Below are 22,720 nucleotides of genomic sequence, written 5' to 3'. Positions count from 1 at the left end.
TTGTTCTGTCAGTTACTGACTGTCACTCAATTAGCCATGTCAGAAAAAAATATATATATTGGTAAGTTAGTCTAGCCAGTTATGTAAACTTAGTAATCATTAGTAATCATGGTCGAATACCGACCGGACATGCAGTGCCCGGGGGTCATGACCTCCAGCAGGCCCCCATTGATTTTGTTAGGTCACCCAGATATAATATAATGGCATAAGCCATGGCAGAATTGCTGGAAATTAGCTTTAAAACTGCAAAAATGTATCTCTGCCAAGAGTAAAATATGTAGAATTGCATAAAATTTGTTATAAAATTGCAACAACACAAAATCTCCATGGCAAAATGTAGACCTACAGAAAACTTGCTTTAAAAGCTGCAATATTTTATCTACACCCCATGGATTTTTTTTTTTAGAATTGCAGGAAATTAACTTTAAAACGTACATTTCTCTCCACCATCAGGAGGGTAAACAATTTTGCCCGCTTGCCCCCCCCCCCCAACCAAATCTTGCTTAGGGCCTCCAAAAGGATAGAGTCAGCCCTGGATGTAGCAGTTAATTAGAGCCTCTGATAGCCATTTCGAACCAAGCAGGCTCCAGAGTGAAGTGCTATCCTCAACACTCACTAAGATATGTTTGGAGTTTGCCTAATTATAGGAAATGTGTGTTTGTTTGTGTTGGATTTCATTGCTTGACTCAAAACATATAAAATACCTCCCAAATGATATGTTTAACTGTTAAAGAATATTTCTAGTAAATTGTTAATTTGAATTTCATGTGCATTTTATTATTAAAATATGGAACATGAATCGCATCATTCAAGTCACTAGTGTGTCCCGAAGTCGATGGGTTTATTGATCCCCTTGCCACTCGATGGAAGTCATCCTCGGAGTTTCGTCGGCAACACGTGACAACGGAGGGCCCTCCGTACGAGTAGGTAGGGGCAAGGGGCTGGTTTGGGATTCACAGAAATGCGCTTATATGAAATGAGACTAACCTTCTCCACTCGCGCTACAGGGGTAGAATCGCAAATGAAATGTGATCAAAACAAAATTTAGCTGGATGTGCAAGACATTTTATGGATAAAAGGATAAGTAGTGTATCGTTTTAAAATGGATGCATGTTTTTCATCCTTTGAGCAAACAGCTGATTCAAAGGGGTTGTGGCATATTCTGAAAGAATGCCGCGCGCTAGCTGCTGAAAGGGTACTTATGGGAAGATCTCAAATGGCATACTCCTTGCGTCCTTGTCTCCTTCTCAAAACCCATTGGAGGAGAAAGTAATTGGGGCGGGACCTCTGGCTTTCTCATCCAATGGGTTTTGGATGACACTTCTCCGTCCGTCTACTAACAAATGACCACTCTCCTCGACCACCTATCAGTTTCCGGTTCGCGGAGAGGAGGACAGGAGTCGAGGACAGACTTTTGCCAATGGAGACTCTCCCAAGGAGCTATGACCTCTGCCATATTGGATATTCATTCATTTTGAAAGTTTGAACCATACAAATCTTTAGAAATCTCATGAACCACGTCCGATTCACTCGAAACTCAGAACCCCTGTCTCTGAGTTTGTGAAGAGCTAAGAATTTAATCAAAAGATGACGGAGAAAGTGTCAATTTTGTAAAAACAAAACTACAAGTCCACACCAAACCCAGCTTAACCCAAACTACTCAACTACTCTTTGATCCATCCAACAACTTAGTACTGGTTGAGTCCCATAGGGCGACGCACAATTGGCCCAGAGTCGTCCAGGTTAAGGGAGGATTTGGCCGGGGTAGGCCATCATTGTAAATAAGAATTTGTTCTTAACTGACTTGCCTCGTTAAATAAAGGTTAAATAAAAATACAAGAAAAATTGAGGGGCTAAAGGACACTACAAGGAAGGTCTACTACGAAGCACGTGTCGGTATCTCCAAAAACAGAATGCAATTCAGTTGTGAACGTCAAACTGTTAACAAATCTTCTCAACTGCAAGTACGTTTCAGTAACTAAATTTGTAGTGAGGGGGAAAAAAAGTTATTGGTTAAAAAGCCTTTATTTTCGCAGCATTGTCACTCCTAATCCAGGCGGTATCAAAAACAAGTGGCAAAATATCTTGCTCAAAAGGTTCACTAACAGAATGCTCTAATTAAAATTCAAGAAATATTGTGGCCAGGAGCTTTCGTGGCTGCTTGCAGCTATATTTTTCCTCCCAATTTCTTTCTTTGAGGACATTATTAACATGCTTCAGCAGATGAGCCTTAACGAATGTTCTATCACAGACTGAGCAGTCATGTTGTTTAACTCCTGGGTGAGTCTGAATATGTTCGGTTAGGTGTCTTTTCTGATAGACGCTTTCTCCACAGTCCCCACAGCTACACTGATTTCACTCCTGTGTGAGTCAATAAATGCTTCTTTAGGGCCCCATTCTGACTGAATCTCTTCCCACAGTCTCCACAGTGAAATGGCTTCACTCCGGTGTGAGTCAGTGTGTGCGTCTTTAGGGCCGACTTCTGCCTGAAGCTTTTCCCGCAGTCTCCACAGCTAAATGGTTTCTCACCTGTGTGAGTCAGTATATGCTTACCTAGGTCTCCCTTCAGATAGAAGCCTTTCCCGCAGTCTCCACATATAAATGGTTTTACACCTGTGTGAGTCTGTATATGCATCTTTAGGGACCCCTTCAGAATGAAGCTCTTCCCACAGTCTCCACAGCTAAATGATTTCACTCCCGTGTGAGTCAGTTTATGTGTATTTAAGGTCCCCTTCTGCCTGAAGCTTTTCCCACAGTCTCCACAGCTAAACGGTTTCTCTCCTGTGTGAGTCAGTGTATGGTTCCCAAGGTGTTCCTTCTGACTGAAGCTTTTCCCACAGTCGCCACATATAAATGGTTTCTCTCCTGTGTGAGTCTGAACGTGTCGGTTTAGAGTAATCTTGTGATAAAACCTTTTCCCACAGTCGCCACAGATAAATGGTTTCAGTCCTGTGTGAGTCTGAACGTGTCGGTTTAGAGTAATCTTGTGATAAAACCTTTTCCCACAGTCACCACAGCTAAACGATTTCTCCCCAGTGTGAGTCCGTATATGCGCAGTTAGTTCCTGGCTCTGATAGAAGCTTTTCCCGCAGTCACCACAACTAAATGGTTTCTTTCCAGTGTGAGCCAGTTTGTGCACAGTTAGGTTCCCCTTGACAGTGAAGCTTTTCCCGCAGTCACCACAGCTAAACGGTTTCTCTCCTGTGTGGATGCGTATGTGGTTCCCAAGGTGTTCCTTTTGACTGAAGCTTTTCCCACAGTCACCACAGCTAAACAGTTTCTCTCCAGTGTGAGCCAGTTTGTGCACAATTAGATCCAATGGTGGGCTGCTGTTAAGTCCTACTTGGTCGCTGCTTGCAGCAGAGCTGTGACTGGAGGCATTGTTTTGACTATCTGGAGGGTCAAAGGGAATGTCGAGACCCTTTAGGTGGGTCACAGTCCCAAAAGGTTTGAGATCCACTGGTTTGGAGTCACTCTCTCTGTTCGCCATAGTCTGTTCAGTCATGGACTGAAGTGGGTCCTCCTGATCACATTCATTTTTCACACAGGTAGGAGGGAATTTGAACTCTGTGATATCAGCCTCCAACCCTTGAAGCCGCTCTTCCTCTTGACTGATCCGGAGTTCCTCCTGTTCCTCTTTGATCTGTGTGGGCTCTGGGTCCTCCTGCCCCAGACCGGAGCTCCACTCCTGCTCACAGTGCTGCTGCTCAGGGGGAACCTCCTCTTCAGAGACAGCAAGAGAGAACTGCAGGGAGTCTGGAGGGAAGGAGAGGAGGAGCGGAGGTTACATTTATAGTCTTTAGATGTGCCTGAGTGCACAATGCCATTTCAAAATGCTTGTTGTGATACAGACACTTATTTAATCACATATATCAATTGTTTATAAGTTCAATTCATTGTGTAGGCTATACATTCGCAGTGAAAATTAGCTTTTGACTAAACCCGGCACATTTACATGGATGTTGTAATATTGATGTTGATTAATGTGTATTGTCCCCTATAAATAAATACATAAATCAGACCAGAGAATCTTGTTTCTCATGGTCTGAGAGTCTTTAGGTGCCTTTTGGCAAACTCCAAGCAGGCTGCCATGTGCCTTTTACTGAGGAGTGGCTTCATCTGGCCACTCAACCATAAAGGCCTGATTGGTAGAGTGCTGCAGAGATGGTTGTCCTTCTGGAAGGTTCTCCCATCTCCACAGAGGACCTCTGGAGCTCTGTCAGAGTGACCATCGGGTTCTTGGTCACCTCCCTGACCAAGGCCCTTCTCCCCCGATTGCTCAGTTTGGCCGAGCAGCCAGTTCTAGGAAGAGTCTTGGTGGTTCCAAACTTCTTCCATTTAAGAATGATGGAGGCCACTGTGATCTTGGGGACCTTCAATGCTGCAGACATTTTTTGGTACCCTTCCCCAGATCTGTGCCTCGACACAATCCTGTCTCGGAGCTCTATGGACAATTCCTTGGTTTTTGCTCTGACATGTACTGTCAACTGTGGGACCTTATATAGACAGGTGTGTGCCTCTCCAAATAATTTCCAATCAATTTAAATGACCACAGTTGTAGAAACAACTCAAGGGTGATCAATGGAAACACGATGCACCTGAGTTCAATTTCGAGTCTCAAAGCAAAGGGCCTGAATATTTACGGAAATAAGGTATCTTAAAAAATAAAAATGTTTAGGTAGTGTGTGTAGATTGAGGGAAAACATTTAATCAATTTTAGAATAAAGCTGTAACGTAACAAAATGTGGAAAAAGGAAAGGGGTCTGAATACTTTCCGAATGGACCCCCGGGCCTGGGTCCTGCGGATGAAGCCCGAGCTGGAATGTGAAGCTAACTGAAGCTGGTTAGCTTTAGAAAACCCTGAGTACATTTACATTTACATTTAAGTCATTTAGCAGACGCTCTTATCCAGAGCGACTTACAAATTGGTGCATTCACCTTATGAGTAGATCTAGCTTGCTTCGTATGATAACCCTCAGGGATATCTAGTCGGGCTGTTGCAGTGACCTTATTACCACCACACCAGCAGTCAGGATCCTAGTAAAATGCCCACATGACCATTGAGTGACAATCTCCTTTTATACACTCTGGCAGCCTGGTCTCATAGACTAGACATAACATAGTAAATGTAAATCCAGAAACTAAAATTAGTATGATATGTTTTGTTTGGTATGGTTACATAAGACAGATGGTTACGCAAACTTCTAGCAAGCAAATGGTTGCGAGTTCAAATCTCATCACGGAGAAATTTAGCATTTTACCCAATAAGCAACTTTTCAACTACTTACTACTTTTTAGGTACTTTGCATGTTACCTAACCCTTTTAGCTAACCTTAACCCTTTAACCTCACTCCTGACCCTAACCCCTAGCATAGCTAACGTTAGCCAGCTAGCTAACATTATTAGCCACCTTTTATTTCAAATTCATAAAATGTTGTACATTTTGCAAATTCATAACATAGCATATGAATTGTAATTTGTAACATATACTAAATGGAGTGTCTTGGATTTACATACAGAATAATACAAAATGCTCTGAGACCAGGTTGCAGCAACTCTGGACATGTGTTGGTAGTACCCAACTTGCTAACAACCATCAGGTCACTTATAGCCTATTACTCAGGGCTCTATTGTCCCTCTAACTGCTCTGACATCAATGCAGGGGCACAACTTTCACTGGGAATATGACCCCCTCACATTCTAAAATTGCATTTTTGTCCCCCCCATTTTTATAATCGCACTCTGATAAAAAAAACAAAAAACACAGCAACCGGTGTGCTTTAGGACCATGTGGATGCCTCAGAGCGGTTGGGTAGGCTGTTTTCCAGTTTTAGCCAGCTGGATTTAGGACCGCATGGGACACCACAGAACATGCGGACAGGCTGTGTGAAGGCAAAGCTTCTGAAAGGCTGGCGTATAGGACCAGCGCGGGAGAGATGATCAGGGGCAGCTGCTGTCTGTGTTGCGCTTTTTTCCCTGAGTTGTAAAAGCAAACAGAGCAGAAACCGGCTACTCTTTAGTTGACTGATCTAGCTGACAAGGTAACTGCTGCTTGACAGAAGAAAAACTCGTATTTATTCCCAGTGCTGCGCTAGTAGTGTAACTGACATGTTACGTTAGCCAGTGTTTCATCCCCTCTCGACTGAAGTGAATGAACTAACGTTACTAGCAGCCAGTTCGGCTCTAGCTATCTGTCAGGTAGCAGTATCTAACAGCTGTTGTGAGTATTGAAATGTTTTGTAGCCTTTGTTTTGTCCTGTTTCAACAGAAGTACATTTTATGATGTACCATTAGCTAGAGCTAGCCAGAAGTTTGCTAACGTTAGCTAGCTAGCTTACCAACTTTAGCTATTATTTTTGCCTCAAATCACTAGACCTGAATCAAACGATTTAACCAGCGGTCAAACGATTGAAGACTGTTTCTTCAACGTAATGTGAGTTTTTATTAGTCAGTATAGCAATGTAACGTTATTGATCTGTCAAGTTTCCCTAGCTAATTGCCTACTTTTCACACCGACACATTATAAACAGCTCTACAGGCTTCACTGTCATGGTGCACAGTCAGTACTCAACACTATGCTCATCATGTCTTAGCAGGATCAGATGGTGACAGGTGTCCCAGCAGGGTCAGACAGCCAGGGAAGACCAGTCTACGGAGCTCAGGTGAATTCTGCATTATAACAATCAGTAAATGGATACAATGTCCCATCCTTAGTTGATGGGTAGGCGACAGTCTGGGATCTGGGAGTGATGGTCATTTCAATTATTGAACCGTTATATTGTTCAAGAATAGAATCAATGTATAAATGTACACCAAGGTAATTCTTTGTCATGCCTCATCGGAGAAGGAGCAGATGGTGACAGGTGTCCCAGCAGGGTCAGGCAGCCAGGGAAGACCAGTCTGTGACGGCGCAGAGGTGAACTTTTGCAGATACAACCCTTTATTCTCTCAGTGTAGCAAATACTGGACAAGCAAGACACTTGAAAAGATTGAAACTATTTTAAGGCAGTCTGACACAGTGGGGCAAAAAAGTATTTAGTCAGCCACCAATTGTGCAAGTTCTCCCACTTCTCCCAACAGCCCCAAAACATCACTGCTCTAGAGGAGATCTGCATGGAGGAATGGGCCAAAATACCAGCAACAGTGTGAAAACCTTGTGAAGACTTACAGAAAACGTTTGACCTCTGTCATTGCCAACAAAGGGTATATAACAAAGTTTTGAGAAACTTTTGTTATTGACTAAATACTTATTTTCCACCATAATTTGCAAATAAATTCATTAAAAATTTGCAAATAAATTCATTCAAAATCCTACAATGTGATTTTCTGGATTTTTTTTCTTCTCATTTTGTCTGTCATAGTTGAAGTGTACCTATGATGAAAATTACAGGCCTCTCTCATCTTTTTAAGTGGGAGAACTTGCACAATTGGTGGCTGACTAAATACTTTTTTGCCCCACTGTATCTCTAAAGTTGATTTCCAAACTGTATCAAGGGTTGATAATGGCTTTCGCTGATGACACTGAAACATGTAAAACAAGAAATGTGAGGAAGACCTGGGAAACACTATCGATGATGAATGGATACAGATATGTTAGAATGCCCAGTCATGTTCATATGTTCTCAAACATAAATGACTGCAGACCATCCATAGAACGTACTATATGCTAGTGAAACTGAATATTATGCACTCAGAAATGTTATTCTTCTGCTGGAGATGTAAAACACAAAAAGGGACATATTTGTATATGTTATGGTCTTGTGTTGGATGGCTTAATTCTGGCAGAGTGTTTTTTATTTATTTTTTTTATCTCAGTATGTCTACAGATTCTCCCTGTTTTTGTCTGCTTGGAAACGTTGACACTGCAGACTTATCAGAAGAAACTGTGTAACCTAGCATTTATAGCGGATAAGAAATGGAATGTTGGTTTTCGTCCCACAATGTCACAATGGATGGCAGAAATGCCAAGTTATGCATCACCAGATTAAGGGTATACTGTGCAACTTTCATAAGGTTTGGATGCCTTATATGGAATACTGTGTGACAAAAGGAGTCTGTATTGAAAACATGCCCACATCAGGGGACATACATATTTAGGCAATCCCTAGCTGCAGTGCTGCTCAGTTCTGGCCCTGGGTGTCTGCCGTACTGTTGATTGTCACTTTGCCTAACACACCTGAAACCAATAATGAATGTTTTACTAAGATCCTAAAGCTGAGTGGGGTGTGTTGGGTTGTAAAAAGAGTTCTACAGTAATATTAGGCCTATGATGTGAATTATATGGAGGATGTGCTGTTTCCGTGTGCTAATGTGTAGGTGGTGAATGTGTGTTTTTATTAAACTTTTGATTTCCAAACCTTTCCCTTAAGACCAAAAAAGAAAGTTGTGTTGGGGAGAGTGGAGTTATTGACTAGACTGCAGGGGCTTTGGCTGGCTGGGCGGTCTGGCTGAAATTTGATATAGAGGATGTCATAAATACAATCAAAAGTTAAGTCTTTGTACTTTATTTATAAGACTTGTTCATTTGTTAGGCTATTGGTTAAAGGTGCACACAATATTGATTATTTAATTATCATTGATCTAGTTCAGTCTTATCAATCACTTAAACATATTTAATAACGGTCTCTTACATAGCTTGATGACTGTCGGCATTTTTGCTTACTTTTTGTTGTTCTACATAGAGACAGCTAGAAAGGCCATGGGTCATATTAGATTGTGTAGAAATTTAGGAAATGAGCTTTAGATACCCCAAAAAGTGGGATGACCCCCAGACCCCCCGCCAAGTTATGTCCCCACCACTTCTAAAACCAAAAGGTGCCCCCTGCATGCTGCATCAATGCAAATGCAATAGAGAATCACATCAAACACTTGTCCTCAAAACAGTATCGTGATTTTAAAACTCACCTCACTGTGATTATTCAAACTGAAGAAAGAAGTTTAACAACAGGTTGAAACGAAGTGGAAAACATGGTCGTTGTGGATGTTGTTTGATAGACTAACACGAAATGCATAGCGCGTCCAATGTAAGCATCATATTGAAGGGTTTTCATGATCTATCTTGCCCTTAACCCCGCGGTTATCGACTGTGCCACAAAAGCATGCTCCAGTGGCAGAGTCGATATCCGTGCTTATAAACCAGGATCGCTACAATAATACAAATTATTGTTTACAAAATAAACAAAAAAACATACGAACCTATTCTACATAGTTTTATCTCTGGTGTGAACTGCAGCAGTCTCCGTAGCCGATCATTCTCCTCCTGGTACTCCGCTACCGCTTTCTCAACTGCTTCGAAAATCTCCACCGCAGCAGACTCCGTTAAACGCTCATTTAAAAATAAACGCAACAACTGTAGTTTAGACATTTTTCAGTGGATCAGGTTGGGTAGCCTATTCCGTATGTATATTATCTTTGATTCAGTCAGTGTGTCTTTCTTTTGTCCACACAAGGAATGCAAAATCGTACAAAATAAAAGTCACCTCCTACTTCGGAGGAAGGTCTATGTTTAGCTTGAAGTCTCGCGATAGTTCTGGTGAACGTAACATGGCGGTGTCTTGTGTTTACAAATTCGCAGCATGACTTCGTGACTGCTGCTATCCAAGTCCAGTGTGCTGCTACGTTGTTGTCATTCGAATACTCTATTTCAGTAAAGAAGAGTTTCGCCTTTGCCGAAGAGGCTGTGAAACCTAATAGAAAAACCGTAAGGCCGACCAAAGAGGTAGCTAACTAACATTAGTTAGCATCGCTAGTTGTCCATCTGTAACTGTTTTCTAGTAGCTAGTTAGCTAATTGCTAAACTAGCCGTAATTTAACCAACCCTCGCATTTAATATCATTCTAACACTGATGGCGTAATTTTGTCGATATTGTGATGTAGTGCTGAATGATTGGTGATATGTTTGTTAGCTAGCTAGATGCGTTTTATTTGACGTGTATCAATGATGTAGTGTGTTCGCATTCAATTTCTCCCTGCCAACCCCTCTACCCCTCCAGTGTCCCGTGCCGTGGGTGCTGTGATGACCACAACCTCCCCCAGACTGAGACATCCACAGTGCAGGAAGAAGCACCATAGTAGCACCTACCACACTAACGTCTGACACAGGCAGACCACCAGGGAGCCAGGATATACAACTCAGCACTGTGACGCGGGGGGAAAGAAGATTTGAGAGGAAGCACCGGAGGATAGGACGAAAGAGTGATCGAGAGAGATGTCTGGTCCAGTAGAGGGGGGTGAAAGTGGGGATGTGGCAGAAGTTGGACGGGAGGCAGAGGTGGAAAGCGAGCCTCCTCAATCAGCACCACCTCTATCCCAGGGTGAGTGCTTAGAACTGGGGGCGAATAAAGAAGAGGCCCCTCCAGCAGCTAAGCAGCCCAGGCTCAGTGGAGAGGGGTTGGGGCTGAGTCTCAGCCTGGACCCCCCTGATACACATGAAGGACCCATAGAACAGGCAGGATTGGGGCAAGAAGACTTGGCTGTACTGACCCATAATGGAGGTAAAGTTGTTACCAGTCGTTGTATTCCAGGAAAGCTTCATTCACGGGTGTGCATCTCTCTAAATATTCTAAGTCAATGCTTATCATGTGTGATTCACATTCCTTGTAAAAAAAAAAAAAAAAAGAGGAGTTTAAGGTACAGAAGATGGGGAATATAGCCTCTAGCCTCTTGACTTAATGGAATAATAGTCTTTAACTCATAATGTTTATCCATATCTCTTAGAGGCCAACCAGCCAAGTGTGATGGAAGGAGGAGAAGAAGACGTGGGAGCCAAAGAAGTAGAATGCCATGAGAATGGAGGTCCTTGTGAGGACCACGGCACGAGAGAGGGAGGAGAGGAGAAGGTGGAAGAGGGGGAACAGGAAAGCTCAGCTGAAAGCACCAGCGAAGGACAAAAGTATGTGAAGAATTTTAGGATTATTCTAGGTAAATACTTTAGAAGCTAAAGAATTAAGCACACGGAGGTTTGAAGAGCCATTTCAGCTGTGCTATTTGGGTGTCCAAACCTTTAAATTATCCGTCCACTGTTTTGTTTATCCTCATCTATGTATTTCTCATGTACTGCGGCCTACTCTTATCCCCTCGCTCCTATCTGCAGCCTGGGTCTCGATTTCAGCCAGAACCCCCAGATGCTGACTGGTTCCTGGGCTGAGTACTCCAGCCTCCCTGAGAACTACCTCAAGGGCTGCAAATGGTAGCTCCCTCTTAAAATATTGTTCCTTGGTTGATTACGTGGTTTAGGATCCATTTTGCTTTACAGGCTATCTGAAGAAGTAACTGTGTTAATTCTCCAGGGCCCCAGATGGCTTGTGCATCCTGACCAACAGTGCAGACAATGTGCTGCGTGTCTACAACCTCCCCCCTGAGATCTACAGCTACAACTGGGACCTGCTCACTGAGATGGTGAGGCTCCAGAGATTTAATTCACTAGAAAGCCAACCAAACGGGGAGGGATCAACCTGAATTTGTCCAATAGAAACACTTGTTTTCGTTGCAAATTGTTTTCTGTTGCGAAACGTATTGCTTAATGAATACACCACTGGGTAACTGACTAAAATGGCTAGGTTCCCCTTGGAGATCAACACAGTATTTATCTCATGTCTCCCCTTCTCTCCCCTGCAGAGTCCAGTGCTGAAGATGGCAGAGGGGGACACCATCTATGACTACTGCTGGTACCCCAAGATGAGCTCCCTGGACCCTGACTCCTGCTTGTGAGTTCAATCAATCGAATGTTATTTATAAAGCCATTTTTTTATGTGAACAGTTGTCACAAAGCGCTTTAAAGATCAAATCTGCAGTAGGGTTAGCAGTTCCACTGTCTGTCCCGCTTCTGTTTTGTTTTTTGCTGACGAAGCAGAGCTGGGGAATGTAACGCACCGCGGTCACCTCAAAAATCGGTACATATTCAGCTGTTCTATCACGCCTGCAATGATGTCTAAGGGGGGGGGGGCAGTGTTCTTTGTTTGAAATAACGTCTTTGTTGTTCTAATATCGATAACGGACGTGGCAGTTTCACTGCTATGGATTCCAGCTTTAATGATTCCAGCTTTAAAGGGAGACTTCAAAATTGTTAAACAGCACCACCTCAACATAAGTGAAAATGATGCGTTTCAATGTTTTATTGTTAAAAGATAGAGGAAGATAAGTGTTTCCAATGACGTCATCGGTGTGATTTTGACCAATTATGAGTAGGCATTGCCTACTAATTGGTTAATGATGTCATTGGAAACACTTGATCGTTCGTTCTTTTTTACTACAAAACATAGAAACGCGCCATTTTCACACATGTTGATGTTGGGGTGGTGCTGGAGATTATTTGTATCTTTTTTTTTTCTTTTCTTTAAGCTACAGTGCCTTCAGAAAGTATTCGTACCCATTGACTTATTCCACATTTTGTTATTACAGCCTGAATTCAAAATGGATGAAATAGATTTCTCACCCAACTACACACAATACCCCAACATGTTTTTAGAAACGTATTGAAAATGAAATACACAACTATTCACACCCCTGAGTCAATACATGTTAGAATCAACTTTAGCAGTGATTACAGCTGTGAGTCTTTCTGGGTAAGTCTTTTAAGAGTGTTGCACACCTGGATTGTACAATATTTGCACATTATTCTTTTTAAAAATTCTTCAAGCTCTGTCAAGTTGGTTGTTGATCATTGCTTGACAGCCACTTTCAATTCTTGCCATAGATTTAAGCCAAACTGTAACTAGGCCACTCAGGAACATTCAATGTCGTCTTGGTAAGCAACTCCAGTGTGCATTTGTCCTTGTGTTTTAGGTTATTGTCCTGCTGAATGGTGAATTTGTCTCCCAATGTCTGTTGGAAAGCAGTCTGATCCCAGGTTTTCCTCTAGGATTTTGCCTGTGCTTAACTCTATTGTGTTTATTTTTACCCTAAAAAAAACTCCCCAGTCGTTGCCGGTGAAAAGCATGCCCATAACATGATGCAGCTACCACTAGGGCTGCGGAGGTCATGAAATTTTGTCAACCGGTTATTGTCTTGCAATAGCCTGCCGGTCTCACGGTAATTGACCATTAATGAACATAAACGCGTTTATCTCCAGGCCGCCGCAGATACCCCTTTTGGAACATCTACATTTTAAAGAAAGTATAATAAATCAATTTAATATACGCCATCAAAATAAGTCCATTATTTATTTTAGCCACGTCTAAAGAAACATGATATTAAGAAAAAGTATTTGAGAAGAACGCAGTAGGCCAACTCATATTCTGTTTTCTGGCTATGCGCCAAACCGTAGAAAGGATATTTTTCCCATTCCAGAGCGAGAGTAGGCGTGTGGCTATGTTCAGCGTAAAAGTGATCATTTGGAACGGATCCTATACACTAGATTTAGAGTTATTTGGCAACTTTAGTTGTGAATGATGATAACCGTAGAATGTCGTAGAAATCAAAAGATATATGGGCTACATGGTGCGACTACGGGCTATTGATGATTTGAGGAAGTTGCAAAAAAAGCTTATGCTCTGTTCCTTGCCTCAGGCTGCACACGCTGTTCTCATCAAGTGATCGTGTTTTCACCCATCAGACTGTCAATTTAATCTTGTAAATAATAATTAGTTGCAAGTTAATAAGGCTCATTATCAAATTCACTCATGGCTACTCCGGTTATTTCGCCCCGTGACAGGTGTTATTCCGCTCAAACGCCGTATGCCATGGGCTTTCCAACCCTGTTCCTGCAGCTACCCAGTGCTTCATTTGGGAAACCAAGTGAAATCAGTTCGGGAACATCGATAGTAACATGTTTTCCCAATAACAAAATATTTCATTAAATTGTTGACAGCCCCTATCTCTGCATACTGGAGAAAGGCATGAAGAAGAGAGGGGTGGAGATGGAAACACACAGTGGCACCTCTAGCACCAGGGTCAGCGCACTCTCAAATGTTGTTTTTTGACATCATTGTAAGCCTGCCACATACACACTATACGATCCATTTATTAAACATAAGAATGAGTGTGAGTTTTTGTCACAACCCGGATCGTGGGAAGTGACAATGAACTCTTATAGGACCAGGGCACAAATAATAATAATCAAATATTTTGCTCTTTATTTAGCCATCTTATATATAAAACTATGAATAACTCACCACAGGTTAATGAGAAGGGTGTGCTTCTGCACGTAACTCTGCAATGTTGGGTTGTATTGGAAAGAGTCTGTCTTAAATCGTTTTCCACACAGTCTGTGCCTGTATTTAGTTTTCATGCTTGTGAGGGCTGAGAATCCACTCTCACATTGGTAAGTAGTTGCAAAGGGCATCATTGTCTTAACAGCACGATTTGCCAAGGCAGGATATTCTGAGCGCAGCCCTATCCAGAAATCTGGCAGTGGCTTCTGATTTAAATAACATTTTCATAGAACCACTTGTTGCGATTTCAATGAGGCTCTCTTGTTCAGATATTGGTAAGTGGACTGGAGGCAGGGCATGAACGGGATAACGAATCCAGTTATTTGTGTCGTCTGTTTCGAGAAAGTACCTGCGTAATTGTGCACCCAGCTCACTCCGGTGCTTTGCTATGTCACATTTTACATTGCCCGTACACTTGAGTTAATTTGCACACAAGCAATCATTCAATGATGGAAAGACCTGTGTGTTGTCCTTGTTAATGCAGACAGAGAAGAGCGCAGACTTCTTAATCATAGCCTCAATTTTGTCCCGCACATTGAATATAGTTGCGGAAAGTCCCTGTAATCCTAGATTCAGATCATTCAGGTGAGGAAAAAACATCACCCAGATAGGCCAGTCGTGTGAGAAACTCGTCATCATGCAAGCAGTCAGACAAGTGAAAATTATGGTCAGTAAAGAACTTTAAGCTCATCTCTCAATTTAAAAAAGTGTCAATACTTTGCCCCTTGATAACCAGCGCACTTCTGTATGTTGTAAAAGTGTTACATGGTCACTGCCCATACAATTGCATAATGCAGAAAATACACGAGAGTTCAGGGGCCTTGCTTTAACAAAGTTAACTATTTTCACTGTAGTGTCCAAAACGTCTTTCAAGCTGTCAGGCATTCCCTTGGCAGCAAGAGCCTCTCAGTGAATGCTGCAGTGTGCCCAAGTGGCGTCGGGAGCAACTGCATAGCCCCGTTGGGAAATCTTTATGCACTCTTTGAAAATATGAATCACATTTTTTATTTGTCGTACCCCCGACAGCATTGCGCGAGTCCCATAGGGCGGCGCGCAATTGGCCCAGCGTTGTCCGGGTTTGGCCAGGGTAGGTCGTCATTGTAAATAAGAATTTATTCTTAACTGAGTTGCCTAGTTAACTAAAAAAAGAAAAAATCTAATTGTATTTGTCACATGCGCTGAATACAACAGTGAAATGCTTACTTACAAGCCCTTAACCAACAATGCAGTTTTAAGAAAATACCCCCCAAAAAAGTAAGAGCTAAGAATAACAAATAATTAAAGAGCAGCAGTAAATAACAATAGCGGGGCTATATTCAGGGGGTACCTGAACTGGTGTTGAGGTAATTGAAGTGACATATACATGTAGGTAGAGTTATTGAAGTGACTATGCATAGGTAACTCAGTGCTTTGTAGAAGCACCTTTGGCAGCGATTACATCCTCGAATCTTCTTAGGTATGACGCTACAAGCTTGGCACACCTATATTTGGGGAGTTTCTCCCATTCTTCTCTGCAGATCCTCTCAAGCTCTGTCAGGTTGGATGGGGAGCATCGCTGCACAGCTATTTTCAGGTCTCTCCAGAGATGTTCAAGTCCGGGCTCTGGCTGGGCCACTCAAGGACATTCAGAGACTTGTCCCGAAGCCATTCCTGCGTTGTCTTGGCTGTGTGCTTAGGGTCGCTGTCCTGTTGAAAGGAGAACCTTCGCCCCAGTCTGAGGTCTTGAGAGCTGTGGAGCAGGTTTTCATCAAGTATCTCTCTGTACTTTGTTCTGTTCATCTTTCCCTTGATCCTGACTAGTGTCCCTGCCGCTGAAAAACGGCAGCATGATACTGCCCTCACCATTCTTCACCGTAGGGATGGTGCCAGGTTTCCTCCAGACGTGACGCTTGGCAGTCAAGTCAAAGAGTTCAATTTTGGTTTCATCAGACCAGAGAAACTTGTTTCTCATGGTCTGAGAGTCCTTTAGATGCCTTTTTGCAGACTCCAAGCGGGCTGTCATGTGCCTTTTACGGAGGAGTGGCTTCCGTCTGACCACTCTACCATAAAGGCCTGATTGGTGGAGTGCTGCAGAGATGGTTGTCCTTCTGGAAGGTTCTCCCATCTCCACAGAGGAACTCTGGAGCTCTGTCAGAGTGACCATCGGGTTCTTGGTCACCTCCCTGACCAAGGCCCTTCTCCCCCGATTGCTCAGTTTGGCCAGACGACCATCTCGAGGAAGAGTCTTGGTGGTTCCAAACTTCTTCCATTTAAGAATAATGGAGGCCACTGTGTTCTTGGGGACCTTTAAAGCTGCATACATTTTTTTGGTACCCTTCCCCAGATCTGTGCCTCGACCCAATCCTGTCTCGGAGCTCTACTGACAATTCCTTAATTTCGTATTATTCTGTACGTAAATCTGAGACGATCCATTTAGTATAATGTTTTGGTATGTATTAAAATTGTTTGCCCATGACCCATTTTTGTAGGATATGTTACAATTTACAATTCTTATTATACGAATTTGCAAAACGTATGATATGTTAGGAATTCTGGCTAGCTGGCTAATGTTAGCTAGGGGTTAGGTTAAAGGTTAATGCATGTGCATAAGAGGAGATAACCATGACTCAACGGTCAACATTTTTACTGCGGTCATTTTTTATTTAACTAGGTAAGTCAGTTAAGAACAAATTCTTATTTACAATGACGGCCTACCCCGGCCAAACCCTAACCCGGACAACGCTAGGCCAATTGTGCGCCGCTCTACGGGACTCCCAATCACAAATGGTTATGATACAGCCTGGAATCGACCCAGGGTCTGTAGTGACACATCTAGCACTGAGATGCTGTGCCTTAGACCGCTGCGCCACTCGGGTGCCCGAGTGACTCATGACTGCCAGTGTGGTGGTAATACAGTCACTACAACAGCCCTAGCCACCACCATCCTTAAATATATGAAGAGTGGTACTCAGTGTTGTGTTGAATTTGCCCCAAACGCAATGCTTTGTATTCATGATATAAAGTTAATTTCTTTGCCACATTTTTTGCCGTTTTAATTTAATCCCAGAGAAATTTCCTTAATCTACGGCAACTGAGTTAGGAAAGACGCCTGTATCTTGCTAATGACTGGGTGTATTGATACACCATCCAAAGTGTAATGAATAACTTCACCATGCTCAAAGGGGTATTCAATGTATGCTTTTATTTTCACCCATCTACCAATACTGTAGGTGCCCCCCTTTGCGAGGTATGGTTGAATAGTGTTTGAAAACATATTGGCTATTTGTTTGGAACTCCCAAGAAGTTACATATTGCAGCTTTAACAGAACTGTTTTTAAAGGGCCTTTTTTAAAGCACTGTAATTATTATGACCCCGTCTGTGCTGTGGCAAGCTGAGATCAATGTTGCCCAGCCGTTACCGTGGAGAATGCCATTGTTACGGGTTGGTAAGGAGGCCTCCTTACCAACAGCGCACACCGCTTAACCGCTCCTCACACTGCCTCCGATGGTTCCTCTCTGATCAGTGCCCAGCGTGGGTTGTGGTCCACCCCACGAAGCGAGGAAAGCAACATATCCTCTAGACTAGAAGAAGGAGGGGGAATGAGAAAAAGAGAGGGGTCATGGGGTGGAAGGGGGACAGTACACAAGGACTGCAGGATCAAACCATAAACAACACGGAACGGAGAACATTTCTTCACCGCAAGAAGAATTGGCGGGAATGAGGAAAAAAGGAAAGGGAGTTGACGAAAGAGAGGAACTTCTCTTTCGTCAACTCCCTTTCCTTTTTTCCTCATTCCCTCCAATTCTTCTTGCGTGGAGGATGAGAGCATGAACGACCCAAGGAGATGATTGTCTGAGGGATTGAGAGCAGGACCCTGAGAGGAGCCGGGGTAACAAGGACGAGGATGCTAGTCGGAGCTGACACCCCATGTGAACTCCATCTGTGTGTGTTCAGACAGCATGATGTTTTGTCTGGTGTTGTTGAGGGTTACGGAGTGGAGTCAGTCAGGTGGGATGACGTGGCCCTAACGTTTCCTAAACATTTGTTCGGGGAGTCAAATGAACCATCGAAATATAAGTTTAGAAGACATCATTGCATCATGCTCACAGGTGGACGAGGCGTACTCCTGTTGTTTGGGTGTCTGGGGAATGTACTAAGATCTGATTGGTAGATATAGTAAAAAACATGACATCATTTACAAGCATGTGGTGAGGGTCTGTGAGGGGCAGTGGGATTCTTGGCTGTTTTTGTCATATTGGAGTGCTTCTGTTTAAAGTATCCCCCTCTCCCTCCCTTTTCCCCACCCCATCTTTCTCCCTCTCTTGTCTCTCCTCTCTCCCAGCTTTCCCTCCTCCCTCCCTCTTTCCTTCCCTCTCTTTCCCTCCTCCCTCTTTCCCGCTCTCCCTCCCTCTCTCTGCCTAAAGCGATGCGCTGTACCCTCCCGTAGAGTGTAGAATGGTCACTGGTGTTTCTCCTTTGAATTGCTTTCTGGGCCGGCGTCCAGGCTAGCTGTGGTGTACCATTATAATGAGGGGATTCCCAACAGACAGAACAAAGACACAGTGCCATAAGAGCACTGAGCCGCCCAGGCTAATTTCCTCTTGGCTAATTGAGCCTCAGTTCAGACAGTGATATTTAAGCGTTTGTGTTGGGCTGTTAGGTCCCCCCCCCCCCCCCCCCCCGCAGTTATGTTAGTTGAAAAGCCATACAGTATGTCTGTCTGTTGATGGCTCGTTTTTTTTGTCCATTATAAAGCAACAAACTGTTACTGAATAGATAAGAGGGGCTGAATGAAATTCAAACTGAAATAGTGACTGGGGAGTGAAGTACTGAAATGTCCTCTCTGATGGATCTGGCACAAAGCAGTGTCTGTGTGTCTGTTTTTCAAGGGAGATGAAAAAATGACTCTTCCTTTGTCCTGTTGTGACCCACACTTGTTTCCTTTCTTCCTCCATTATTTCCCTCAACCTCTTCTCTCTCTCCACCCATTTCTTTTTCTTTTCATCTTTCCATCCATCATTAACTTCCCTCCATGTCCAATATTTTTGTCTCCAACCTTCCTCCATCTCTCCCTCTCCTCCAGTATAGCCAGCAGCAGTCGTGATAACCCGGTCCATATCTGGGATGCGTTCTACGGGGACCTGCGTGCCAGCTTCAGGCCCTACAACCATCTGGACGAGCTGACCGCAGCCCACTCCCTCTGCTTCTCCCCAGACGGATCACAGCTCTACTGCGGCTTCGACAAGACAGTGAGGGTGTTCTACACAGACAGGCCTGGACGAGATTGTGAGGAAAGGCCCACTGTAGGTTAGTAGAGTAGATAAGGGTTTCCCGAACTCGGTCCGGGGCTGGGTGCACGTTTTAGTGTTTTTGCCCTAGCACTCACTATACATTGGATTTAAAATAACCAAGTCATTATCAAGCTTTGATTATTTGTATCAGCTGTGTAGTGCTAGGGCAAAAACAAGAATGTGCACCCCATGTTATTTGCTCTTTCATTCTCTACAGTGTAGACAGAGTAATATCTGTTATAATTTGTAATATCAGCTATAAATGGGCCAAGGTAGCCTAGTGGTTAGAGCGTTGGGCCAGTAACCGAAAGGTTGCTAGATAGAATCCCCGAGCTGACAAGGTAGAAAATCTGTCGTTCTGTCCCTGAACAAGGGACACTGTTCCTAGGCCGTCATTGTAAATAAGAATTTGTTCTTAACTGACTTGCCTAGTTAAATTTTAAAAAATAAACACAGGGGATCCTGGTAAGTGCAGTATTTTTCTTTCAAGTTATCAAATAATTCCAACGCAGCTGCATCAAATGATCTGATATGCATCCCACTGCTGGCTTGCCTCTGAAGTTAAGCAGGGTCGGTCCATGGATGGTCGACCAGATGCTGCTGAAAGAGGTGATAGAGAGCCAGTAGGAGGCACTCATTCCTTTGGTATAAAGAAACCCCTGTATATATCCCAATGCCCCAGGGCAGTGGTTAGGGACATTGCCCTGTATAGGGTGCCGTCTTTCGGAATGGATGTTAAACGGGTATCCTGACTCTCTGTGGTCACTGAAGATCTCATGGCACTTATCATAAGAGTAGGGGTGTTAACCCCGGTGTCCTGGCTAAATTCCCAATCTGGCCCTCACACCATCATGGCCACCTAATCATCCTCAGCTTCCAACTGGCTCATTTACCCCCCCCACCCCCTTCTCTCCCCTGTAACTATTCCCCAGGTCATTGCTATGAATGACAATGTGTTCTCTAAAATAAGGGTAAAGTAACAACATATTTTCCTAGATTTATAACCCATTAGTTATACCAGCAGCGCAAACCGAACCGGTCCTTAATATGTTGATCTGAACCCATGTGGACACTGAGTGTGTGTTCCCTCTTCAGTGAAGAAGCAGGGTCAGGGTCAGAGTGGCATCATCTCCTGCATGGCGTTCAGCCCGTGCCAGTCTGTGTACGCCTGTGGCTCGTACTCCCGCACCGTAGGCCTCTACTCCTGCCAGGACGGCTCTCAGCTGGCCCTGCTGCCGCCCAGGCACCACGGGGGCATCACACACCTCACCTTCTCACCCGACGGACACTACCTGTACACCGGGGGTCGCAAGGTGACCGAACGCAAACACAACCTCAAAGGGAGACATGGGGCTTGAAAAAGTAGTCCTTTTAAAACAGACCACTCAGAGGGAGATTTGGGTAGGAGGAGCACAGTGTCACAGTGGAGAACGTGGTGGTTCTCTCAAACACATACTGTATTTACACACTCATTCACTATCAGAGTTATTATTGCTCTTGTACGTTTTTAGGTGTTTGAAGTGTGTGTTTAACTATTGGTCCCCACAAGAATAGTAAACAAACATTTCACCAACTGGGGACATTTTGTTGGTCCCCATAAGGTCAAATGCTATTTCTAGGGGGTTAGGGTAAGAGTAGGGGTTAGGGAAAATAGGATTTTGAATGGGACTGAATTTTGTGTCCCCACAAGGTTAGCTGTACGTGACTGTGTGTGTGTGTGTGTAGGACCCAGAGATTCTGTGCTGGGACCTGAGGGACCCGGGAAAGATTCTGTTCTCTCTGAAAAGGAATGTGGCCACCAACCAGCGGATCTACTTCGACCTGGACCCGTAAGTCCCTGCATCTCGTCTTCCTGCTACTCTCACAGCTAACTGCAGCCCGCCAATGCCCCCTGTCCCGTTCCACCATTTGAGAAACCCTTGACTTAGTACCTAATACCCTTTCACCCTTTATCTACTCTTCATATTATGCTCTTCATAACTTCATAACATAGTTATACTCTTCATAACTGCTCTTCATATTATACCATCTCTCGGTCTGTCTCTGTGTGTGTCGTTGTTAATGCTGACCGTGTGCGTGTAGGTCTGGCCGGTACTTGTTGAGTGGTGATACAGAGGGGGTGGTGTCAGTGTGGGACACCCTCACAGCTCCCCCCGATGGTAACCAGGAGCTACTGCAGCCTCAGCTCCACTTCCAGGCCCATAGGGACTGCACCAACGGCATCAGGTAGGCTTTACCAAACCAAATGTATTTATAAAGCCCTTCTTACATCAGCTGATGTCTCAAAGTGCTGTACAGAAACCCAGCCTAAAACCCCAAACAGCAAGCAATGCAGGTGTAGAAGCACAATTTTATTAACATTGTTTGACTGCTGAATCGATTTAATATACTAAATATATAGATTTTTAGAAGTGGTCTCCCACTTACTGTTTGGGGGCAGCAATGTATTTGTCATTTCAATATGGCTCTTATTTTCTCTCAATGCCCCGTCCCGTCTCTCTCGTCCCTCCATTCTCCCCCTAGTGTCCACCCCTTTATGCCGTTGCTGGTGTCGTCCAGCGGGCAGCGCCAGTTCCTCTCTCCGGGAGACGGTAGCGATGGAGACTCCTCGGGCTCTGAGGGAGATGTCGTGATGTTATCACCTACCCCAGAGGTCAGACAGGACAACGCTCTGACTGTGTGGTGGGCCGGACCACTTAGCCCAGCCAACGAGGGGGCGCAGGAGGAACCACCGCCAGTGGTGGTGATTGATTGATTGTGGAGTAGCCCAGTTCAAACCCCCCTCTGGACTGAACCAAATGTCAAACTGCCAATATAAGAAAATTTAGTAGTAGTACTTATTCTGTTTTAAAAGTATGGCAATCAATATATTGAGTTGTCCCTTGGATTCAGCGAATTACAGTTTCCCCAGTCTCGAAGCCAAGATACAAACTATTGTGAACGCTAACACGCTATTACAATTGAATGGTAATGTGCTACTATGCTAGCAGGGAGCTTACCAATTCCAAACCAAATGTAATTGTAAAACCTCTCAGGTTCAGATGACCACCACAGCCAGACCAGGCCCTGTGTGTTGGGTTGAATGTACATCAATCTACCTTCCACTCATATGTTGCTCTAGGGGAGTGTTCTGTTTACCTCGTGTTAGTCTTTTTTTATTGTTGTAAGTGCCAAGCTGGTGGCATCGCTATACATGCATCAGTAAATGTATATTTTTGTAAAGCCATGGTGAATATTGTAGTTTCTGAATGTATTAAAATCGGTAAGCAGTTAGCATAATTGCTGTAACCACAAACAGA

General features: G+C 43.8%; 2 protein-coding genes across 4 annotated transcripts; one reads left to right on the top strand and one right to left on the bottom strand.

Moving 5' to 3' along the window:
* Positions 1-1,896: 1,896 nt before the first annotated feature.
* LOC120048979 (zinc finger protein OZF-like) lies at positions 1,897-8,652 on the bottom strand. The gene is made up of 2 exons (XM_038995242.1): positions 8,631-8,652; positions 1,897-3,756 (listed from the first exon to the last, which is right to left on the bottom strand). Exons 1-2 carry the CDS (start codon positions 8,650-8,652, stop codon positions 2,345-2,347), a joined length of 1,434 nt encoding a protein of 477 aa, XP_038851170.1. The 3' UTR covers positions 1,897-2,344.
* An 881-nt stretch (positions 8,653-9,533) lies between these two features.
* Positions 9,534-22,720, top strand: wrap53 (WD repeat containing, antisense to TP53). 3 transcript variants are annotated; one of them, XM_038996048.1, is made up of 11 exons: positions 9,534-9,700; positions 9,993-10,493; positions 10,717-10,891; positions 11,093-11,188; positions 11,289-11,397; positions 11,617-11,705; positions 19,214-19,437; positions 20,517-20,734; positions 21,147-21,250; positions 21,504-21,647; positions 21,945-22,720. In XM_038996048.1, exons 2-11 carry the CDS (start codon positions 10,208-10,210, stop codon positions 22,174-22,176), a joined length of 1,677 nt encoding a protein of 558 aa, XP_038851976.1. In that variant the 5' UTR covers positions 9,534-9,700; positions 9,993-10,207; the 3' UTR covers positions 22,177-22,720. The 3 variants fall into 3 exon arrangements, with proteins under 3 accessions (XP_038851976.1, XP_038851975.1, XP_038851977.1); XM_038996047.1 differs by having other exon boundaries at positions 9,534-9,718; XM_038996049.1 differs by lacking the exon at positions 11,093-11,188 and having other exon boundaries at positions 9,534-9,718.

Source organism: Salvelinus namaycush, chromosome 6, assembly GCF_016432855.1.
Source record: "Salvelinus namaycush isolate Seneca chromosome 6, SaNama_1.0, whole genome shotgun sequence".
NCBI classification, from domain to species: Eukaryota; Metazoa; Chordata; class Actinopteri; order Salmoniformes; family Salmonidae; genus Salvelinus; species Salvelinus namaycush.
Note: the sequence above shows the minus strand (reverse complement) of the source record. Positions and strands in the feature narration are given on the sequence as shown.

Bases quoted from the DNA above. Each gene is read 5' to 3' on its own strand.
- LOC120048979 (XM_038995242.1), bottom strand. From the start codon at position 8,652: ATGCCGACAGTCATCAAGCTAT. The intron at 3,757-8,630 runs GTAAGAGACCGT...CCTTCCCTCCAG, and splicing joins GCCGACAGTCATCAAGCTAT to ACTCCCTGCAGTTCTCTCTT.
- wrap53 (XM_038996048.1), top strand. From the start codon at position 10,208: ATGTCTGGTCCAGTAGAGGGGGGTGAAAGTGGGGATGTGGCAGAAGTT. The intron at 10,494-10,716 runs GTAAAGTTGTTA...CATATCTCTTAG, and splicing joins TGTACTGACCCATAATGGAG to AGGCCAACCAGCCAAGTGTG. The intron at 11,706-19,213 runs GTGAGTTCAATC...CCTCTCCTCCAG, and splicing joins CTGGACCCTGACTCCTGCTT to TATAGCCAGCAGCAGTCGTG.